The sequence below is a fragment of the Cinclus cinclus genome, chromosome 11 (assembly GCF_963662255.1).
Source record: "Cinclus cinclus chromosome 11, bCinCin1.1, whole genome shotgun sequence".
NCBI lineage: Eukaryota > Metazoa > Chordata > Aves > Passeriformes > Cinclidae > Cinclus > Cinclus cinclus.
The window spans coordinates 16,427,769-16,437,024 of record NC_085056.1 but is presented as its reverse complement, the minus strand read 5'-3'; the positions used below and the strand labels follow the sequence as shown (position 1 = coordinate 16,437,024).

Here is a 9,256-nt window from a genome sequence, read left to right as displayed (position 1 = left end):
GGGGAATCCCTTCAGTTTGTCTTATCAGACAGACCAAATTCAGATGTGGTGATTTGAGAAAGTCTCAAAGAAGATCCTAAAACATGAAATTCTTGTGTATGCTTCCCTCCATAATCTTTTTGGTCTCCACAGGTAGGAGCTTCACAAGTAAACATTTCCCATAAAAACCCATTCATAGTCCTCTTGAATGAGATTTTTGCCAGCTTTGCCATGTTATTATGAAAGGATAAGTGAATAGTATCACAAAAGAACGTAATGAATTTATGTTTGCCAGCCCAAGGGATACTAAAGATCCATCATAATTTGCAGTAGGCACACATCAGTATTGAGGATGACATGTATGGTGACAATAGCTTGATTTAATGATTACAAAGTAAGCCTGGAAGTCAGAACTTAGCTGAAGTTTCCTGCCTTCATTGGCAGAATCCAGAAATTAAAAGAGGTTCTGTTCATGACTGAATATTTCTTATTATTGAACGGAAAGTACATAAAATATTTAGTAGCTTGAAGCATAGACCCCATAATAGGTGTTTTTCTTCAGGGAACATAAGGAAAACCGCTTTTGATGTTACTATATTATATTGTGAATTGAGGAGGTCAGATTTTGCTCTAGCTCAGCCCAGCTGGCAGATGTTTGCAACCCTTCCTTTAGCCCTGCATGGTGTGTGCTGGCTGCCAGAAGGCCAGGGTGTGTTTGTGATTCCCTGTGCTCCAGGCAGAGGCTGTGGCTTCCCCTGGCACTGTGAGGCAGGTGCTGTAAATAACCTCCTGCATCAGAGCCCTTTGCATGGCTAAGGATCAGATCAGTCCCACTGCCCCTCTGCCTCTGACTGTGCACATGGGAAGCTCAAGGGAAAAGACTCCAGAGTGTGATCTACATCAAAGGACACATTCCAGCCCAGCCAGGACCTGGATTTGTCCTGAAAAGCAGGGAACAAAGAATATCCACAGTGGTGGTACACAGTGTGCAGGAAATGGGCAGGGAGATCAGCTTGATTTGGCTGATGTTCATACAGGAGTGCCTGGGGAGGAATTTAAAGCATCTCCTGGAAGCTGTATCTCCTTATTTCAGGACTTCTTTGACAAGAAGGAGGCTTACAGCTTTGCCAAATCCTCATTTCTCAGTCCCCAGTAACTGGCAGGTGAGTGATCCACTTGGATTTCCCTCCTCTTGGGACAGTCTCTATCTTGGTTAGGACTCAGCACTGAACACACCTTATTTCTGCTTCCAAAGCAGTGTCAGGATAAAGTTCCTCAGTACTGCTCCTCCAGATCTCACCTGCACAGAGCTGCCTTGGAGATGTCCTGCACTGTCCACACAGACAGTGAGCCAGCAGCAGCACTTCTCCCAATCACCATGAGCTCCCTAACAACATGATCTTTTCCTTAGTTTCTTTTGGCACACTCAGGACTCTGAGCCCCTCATGACCTGTACACATAACCCTGAACACAATGGCATCCCAGTGACTCTGTAATGCTGCACTTCAATTACAATAGAAATAGTAATATTAATTTATTTTCTTGCTGCTTTTGAATAGGATTTGCTGAAAAATAAAGGAAATATGGGATATGGATCATGTTACCATAAAACCACATGCAGTGAAACATTCATCTGTCTCCAGCATTTCATGTCTTCTGGGCATCTGAGAGAGTTGAGTTTGATTTACACAATCAAGCTATTCATTAAATATCTGTATGAATTTTGGGCAGATGCATCCTTTACCTGAGTGATGAAATCTGACCACAGGAAACTGAGCTGCTCCTTTGTGAAAAGGCCCCATTCTGCTCTATAAAGTGAGCCTTGCAGCAATACACTTCCAGAAAGCTGCCAAGCTTTGTGTACCAAATACCGTTGCAAAGGCTCAGCAATAAAACAGTTGTGGACCTGGGGAGGATCCAAGCACACAACAGCACATCTTTATGCAATATTTCCTCTTTCAACATCCCCCTCCAACACTGTAATTCATTGACAACCATCGGTTCATTTTAATTCCAAAATTCTAGCCCAAACACTAAGAAGTTTATAGTCTGAATTCCTGTGTGGGCATATTAATTATTTAAATCACTAGTCCAAATCCCATTCCAAAGAGCTCTTGCCGGGAGTCCTTCAGGAGCAGACTGATCTCTGGATTGTACTGTATGTCAGAGGCATCTCAGTATTTCTATCAACAGCCCTCTGAATATCTGGCTCTTGTGAGAGGACTGAGTGATTCTGAATGAAGGGAAAAGCACCAGTATATGTTGGAGAATATAACTGACATGACCAGTGAAATGATACCGTCCCTCCTAGCGATTGTCTTGGAAAGTTTTTCACCAGTTTTAGAGAGCTAAAGTATCCCCAGGCAGATGGGAGAGGCTGTTAAAAGCTCCTGCTGTGTTGAGTGAGACTCCTTATCTTGAGCACCACCTTGCAGATAAAGACAGGGGAGAATCCTGCTGGTTCTGGGATACACAAATCCCCACTGGCTTTACTGAGAGGAGCCACAGCTCCGGTTTGTCTTGCAGATGTACTGTTGTGTATTTTAGCTTTTGTGTAGCCATGCAAATAAAACCATGGATTTTTGCCCGGTTTTGCCTTCTTGGGCCAAATTTCCCAATTACACAGCAACAGAAAAACCAGATAACCTTCTCCTTATGGGACAATCAACAAAGATGCAAGGGAATGCACACAGCACTTATAACACTTGATATTTACTTATAACCTCCATATTTTATTCATGAATTTTACAATTCCAAATATAGTGAAACAGTTATTTTATTACAAAGCTTATAAAATAATTAAATATTACACTTATAGTTTTTGCTTTTTTTACACCATAATTCATACTTTGTGACACTACAATTTTCTTTCCTCAGTTGAAGTGAGCAAAGAAATATAAAGGAAAAGCTATGCATTAATAAATTAATTATTTTACATCAAATAATAAAAAGGACACAATTATAAAAACAAAACAAAAACAACCTTGTAGTTTTCCTAGGAAAAAAGTTATAATTACACAATGTCCAATATCAAGACAGAGAAGTGTAGGTTGAGATATGTTTCCAATCATTTCCTAAAGTATCACAGAATACATGTTTTTAATTTAAATTGTTTCAGAAGGAACTGCTAATTTTAAGTGACCACTGTCTGGCATTAGTGCTGAGCTGGCTAATCCTACACTGAAACCATACTATAAAAAACCACTCAAACTGAACTACATTCATCAAACAAAGTTGTGGGATTGGGTGGAATTAGATAAATATGCCCCTCATAGGCACTCCCCAGAAAATTACAGTAGGACACAGCTCTGTCTCGGAATGGGTTTGGAAATAGGTTGGGGTTTTTTCAATGCAGAAACCTCCTGAATGGCACCCTTTGATACATGGTACCATCAACATCTCAATACTGAACGGCCACAAATATCAGCATGTTTAAATTCTTTTGCTTGCTGGTGGATTCTGAACTAAATACAAGTATTAGGAGAGTGTATAAAAATAGAATTGACTTTTATTTGGTAAGAGCAAATAATCCGCTTATCTTTCCATGTTTGTTTTTTTGGGGGGAGGGAGGCGGGAGGTAGAGTGAATAAATAACTGTTTTTAGAATTTCAGCATGAATTAATGGATTGCAATATTCTTGTTATTTCCTTTGGGTAATGGATGAATCCAAATTTGCAGAGAGATTTGAGATTAGAAGGAAGACATTCTTCGGTATCTTGGCATTCAAACAATCTAGCTTCTGAAACAAAACTACTTTAAAATATCAGATTTAAATTTTAAAATTAAGTATCTAATGAGCTTAGAAAGTTGAAAACATAACCATTGAGCTCAATCAATCCGAGTTCCTTAGTTGAAATATGAAATTCTATTTTACTTGTAACACAGCAATATCGAGAGTCCAAATATTCTAATGCTGCATATTTCTAGAAATACATTTCAAGTTACTAGTTAACCACCTCTGAGTTTCTACATGAAGCAGAAAATGAATTCTTCAAAAATTATAAAAAACATTAGCATGATGCACAACTTGCTTTTCCAGCAGCAAGTCTGGTAGAGGAGCACCATAGTATCTTTGTAGTGCATTATTTACTTCTGGTGGCCACACATGTGACACTGCCTTCTCCAGCCCTCAGCCATGGATGTCCCTCCGGAGGAGCAAACAGCTTCCTCACCCTGGGACAACAGTCACAAAAAAATAGGAAAGGACACTCTTCTGATGGTGTGGTCTGTCCTGCGGCCGTGCTGCAGCCTTCCTCCTCCAGCTCCCAAGCTCTCCTGCTTTGCATTCTGGTAAATCAGCCAAAAGAGGCTCTCTTGCCTTAATTTCTTCCTTGTAACATGCGACAGTGCAAAATGACACTTTTAAAGAAAGAAGAACTTCCCCTCAAGTCTCAGTGTTCAAGTGATCCATAGTACCCTGTGCTTTAGTGAGACCAGCAAATTAAGAAAAAATAAGAAAGAAAAACCATTCCTTTTTCAACATATATCCAACAATCACTGTACCTCAGACATTCCCTTAGACAAAATGTCTCTTCCATCAGTGGTTTATGTGGCACCATGTCTTGCCTCAAAGCAGAGATAATTCCAACATAAATTGAAGAAGAGAATCCTGTCACTGAAGGGTTCAGATAACACACTGCTATCAGTTCTTCTTCGTACATGATTTACAACATTGCTTGCCATAAAATTTGTGGTTACAGACACCATGTTGGGGCACCAGATGACACCAAGTGAAGAAATCCACACAAGAAGGATCATCTGAAGGAGAGGAACCCAAGCAATATGGTAAGACTGTGTTTTACCAAGTCTGCAAGTCAGGCAATAGTCCCACATACCCTTGTATGCCTTTGGTAATATTAAAAACACAATGAGTAACTTGATTCAAAGGAGAGGAAACATGAATGAACTTTCATCTCAAAAATACTAGTTTCTTGTTTTAAGAGCCATTTAATTTTTGTTAAGAGATTTGTTAGCTTGATTGAGATAGAGCTAATATTATAGGGGTTCAAATGTTGAAGGAATTAAAAAATTTGGAGTACACTTTGTAGCTCAGGAAAAGAAGAGGAAGTTCCACATTAGAGGATAAAAAAAGCCATCTGTGATTACATCTCTGATTACAAATGTTGTTCCAAAGCCAGGTACTCATACAAATGAGCCTACTCCACATTTGGTATCAGCTGCTGGTTGCCATCATCACCATCACATGGAGTTTACTTGCACACAGACCTCATGGAACTCAGAATGCCTGGGCCCTGCACAAAGTCCTCTGCTCCAGGCTTGTATTACAGCACTTTCTGGAGAGACTTCTTTCTCTCCCTTCCACTCTGCAGGGAACCTCAGAAATCTCTTTTCTCAGACACTTCAGTTAGGTGTCATGAATCAGGCTTTTAGGACTTTGACTATGCCATGTTGGCAAAATCTTAATTAACTGCAATGGGAGAAGAGACTTGCTAACCATGGTTAGCTCTCAAAAGCCCAGCTTTTAGTTACAAATACAGCCAAATTACATTTTTCAATTAAAATCCCATTACTCTGCAATTTCTATAGAGATAAAATTTATACACACAGCTCCATTGCTTTAAAAGCACCTCGTAGCTGCTCCTCTTTCCAGTTTTGCAATGGATGCTTTATGTTTCTTTAAAAGAGGAGAGTGATGATTCATATGGATGATTTATAAACAAATTCACCATGTCTGAGAGAGCAGTAAGACTCAATGGGGTTTAGCAAAATTTATAGCTAAACTGAAATCTCCTGCTAGCATGGGAAAAGATTTTGTTCAACTCTCAGAACTACTGTTTACATGGTCAATAAAAGGAATTTACAAGGAGACTGAACAGAAATCTAGCCACCACTGTCTGCGTTCTCAGATCAGTAACAGAGTCACAGCAGATAAATGCTCCCTCACAGAGCACAGACAACTTCTGCATGTTCCATGGGCAAGGAGGCATCTCCATCTCTCTATAGCAACTTCTTTGGTTTAATCACCACTGCTCTTTTTTTATGATGGCAAAGGTGATTTTTTATGCCTTTATCACCTTCAAATTTATTTGAATGAAAAAATATATTATAATAATAATAATAATTCTAAAATATGCCATTTTTTCCTCATGTTTTCAAAACAAGAGCTTGTCTTTAAATTCTAATGGTACAGAAAGAAAGTACTGGCTTTGAACGGGAACTGGGGAGCTCAGGACTGAACTGCAGCCTTCCCACTCTACAGCACTGCCTTTCTGTTCTGCACAGAGTGTCAGCAGAGATCCAGCTGGGAGTTCAGTACCAGCCTTCCCATTCCTTCACCTGCTGCCACAGACAGAATTTGTCGGCAAAGCAGACAAGGGATGAAAAGCACACACCACACAAAGGAAGGAAAGCTGTTTTTATGAAGACGGGAAGGAGCTTTCCTGCCATGAAAGGGTAAATAAAAAAAATAAAATTATTGTTTAAAAAAAAGTATAAGCACTGAGGAAGCCACGTTAATAAATCTTTATGCCCCCTTTGAAGAACAGAGGGCAATGCTAATATTGATATGGCTGAAATCGGGACCTAATCCAAGGACTATTGGAAGGAACACAGAGTCCCACAGAATTCAATGGATGGGGATCAGGCAGTCAGGTCCTTATTTCTGTTTAGCCAAGTATTTATAAGTTGTTTAGATTTTCATTCATCTGAAGGAGTTGGATTTAGTACAAGTTACGGTGACCATAACTACATCTAGAGAGGGATGGAAATGACCCAGTTTGTCTAGGAAAGTGTGCAAACTCTCCCCGAAACATTAATTTCTTGCCTGTGATCACTGAACTGGGGCTGCATGGCTGATAATAGAGACAGATTTGCTTCAGTGTGATTCCAGCACAGATGGTTTCTTCTCTTTTTGCTGCTTTAGACAGAAAGTTAGAGAGCAGCAAGGAGATAATTGATCTCTAGAGCCTGACGACCCAGGTATAATAAAGGGGAAAGGGCTCCTGCAGATGTGAGGAGACAGAGAAACAGGCCAGGGCCAAAATTAATAACAGACAGTACTTCAGACATGAAATATAGCAGGGGAAAACAGGGGTGAAATAAAAGTCCTTGCTGTATCCTAACAGAAAAGGAAGTTATACAGAAACTCCAAAGTACAGCAGAACCTTTTAGGAATGTTAATTTGAAGTGTTGGGAACATTCACTGATAAAAACAGCAGAAGTATTTCCTTATCCCTTTTAGGAACATTTCATCTCCACATCCTTGTTTGGATTCAGGTCCCCTGATAGATGAGGCTGATACCCCGCATGTCTCGAGCTGATGCAGCAGAATGGTCTGCTGGGATCTCACTGCATTTCACAGGGGGTTTGTGCACAGGGAATGCCAGGAACTGGGGCAGACGTGGGGGTGGTTGGCTAATGTCAGTTTACAGGATGCAGGTCCAGAGCTTGACCTCTGCTCCCAGCTCCATTACCACCTTTCTCATGCAATCCAGCCTAGGTTTCATAGAGGTTGCTTCCAGCTCCCAGTTTTTAAGAGGTAACAAGTCAATTAACATGCAGTATTTTGAAAGTCACTGTTTAAAGTGCTTTAGCATACCTAGATAACCAGATTAAATGGGTTTTTACATGCAGTTAGAAAGGAGTTACCATTCTCTAAGCAAATCTCTTTTGAGAGCAGTGTAATGCACCACTCTCCGTCTGTGGTAGTGCTGAGAGAATTCTCCTTCCATCACTCTATGCGGCACAAAACCTCTTGCTCCTCCTCCCTTCTTACACTGAAGAGGTGAAGGGATAGAGTAGACATGAAAGTGGAGAGAGACCCTGATTTCATGTTCCCTGACATGTCATGCACTGGTCAGAAGCAGTAAGATGGACATTCCAGATGAAGAAATTTTGGAATCCCAAGAGCTGGGTGCAGTCTGGAAGACTGGAAGCATATGGCAAATTCTTATTTCCTAGTTACAAAGTTACTATTATTCATCAAAAGCAGTACCAGCATAGAACGCTTGTGTTTTTCAACAAGCGAATATAAAGGTGCTGTTCAGAACCAAACAGTGTAACTTTTTCACATACTTCATTTATCATATGCCTGATCTTAAAATCTCCAATGCCAGTTTACTCCCAAGTCTGCTTTAAGAGGGCTCGCTTGGTGAAGAAGAGATGCTGTTAATGTCAGAGAGTTACTGTAAATCTGGAAGTCTGGTAAAAAACATTTATGAAGGAACAGGGCAGATCAGTGGTGCAGTGAAAAGGTGATGTTTGCTGGGTATAGAACTCTAAGCAACAAGCCTGCTGCAGCATCTTGAGCTGAGTTTTACCTCTTTTCACGGGGGCTGGGCAGAAGTTGGTGTTGCAGGCTCTCAGGACAGCTGGTTTCTGCTGGGGCAGGCAGCCAGCAGCTGGCCTGCCCTGGCGCAGGCACTGCACGCTCCGGGTCTGCACTCCCCCGCCGCAGGTCACCGTGCACTGGGCAGAGGGAAAACACAACCTTGGCTTTCACTGCACAGACCCGCAGAGCCCCGGAAAGCCAAAGGGGGAGCTTGCAAGGGCCTTGGATGAGACTTTCAAAGCAAGAGAGGTCAGGATCAGGTGTGCTGCTGTTCACCAATCCCCATCAGGACCAACTTTTCAAAGACGTGTGTGTCTTTTGGTTATTTAAGGACTCTGCTGAAAATCTGGTTCCTTACTTAAGCACTGAGACAGAAACTGAACATTTCAGAAACCTGTTCCTGATTGTCTGCATGGACTTCTTTTGATCTCTAGCCTCTGGGCCCAATCCTGCTGCTTGAACACAGATAAAACTCCCATCAGAACCATAATTATGTCAGTATCTGGGGAAAACCACTATGAGTTTGTAGGAAGAGCTATGAAGTATTTTAAAATTAATAAGCCTTTTACTCATATGTGTTTCATGAAAAGTTGTCTTTAAGATAAATGTGATCATTTTCATCTGATTGCAATTGTCAGGCATATATTGTTTCATGTAAATATTATTAAATGAGTGCGTGTCTCATTGATATATGACTCATAAAGAAGATAAGTTCCAGAAATACAGAAGCTTGTTTGCAAGAATGTAGAAACAAATACAGACTGATCCCACAATTAATCATAGTATTTAGGAAATTCCAGGCAATCTGTGCAGATGCTCAAATACATTGTGCATACAGATATGCAGTAGTTCAACCACAGTGCACTTTGAAGAAGACTGAGAAGAAAGTGTTGGAAAATGAGTGTGGAATGTAGTGCCTCTCAAGCATGCATATCATTTTTAGGTGACATTCTTCAGCTCCAGGACAAAGAACGGAGCAGCACCAGA

General features: G+C 40.8%; 1 protein-coding gene across 1 annotated transcript in view; it reads right to left on the bottom strand.

The window, feature by feature from the left end:
• Window positions 1–4,621: 4,621 nt before the first annotated feature.
• Window positions 4,622–9,256, bottom strand: part of ADAMTS18 (ADAM metallopeptidase with thrombospondin type 1 motif 18) — a 76,803-nt gene continuing 72,168 nt past the window's right edge. The window contains exons 22-23 of the mRNA XM_062499652.1: window positions 8,259–8,406; window positions 4,622–4,737 (exon numbers count right to left, since the gene is read on the bottom strand). Of these exons, the coding sequence (XP_062355636.1) occupies window positions 4,622–4,737; window positions 8,259–8,406 (264 nt within the window). The remainder of the gene's footprint in view (window positions 4,738–8,258; window positions 8,407–9,256) is intronic.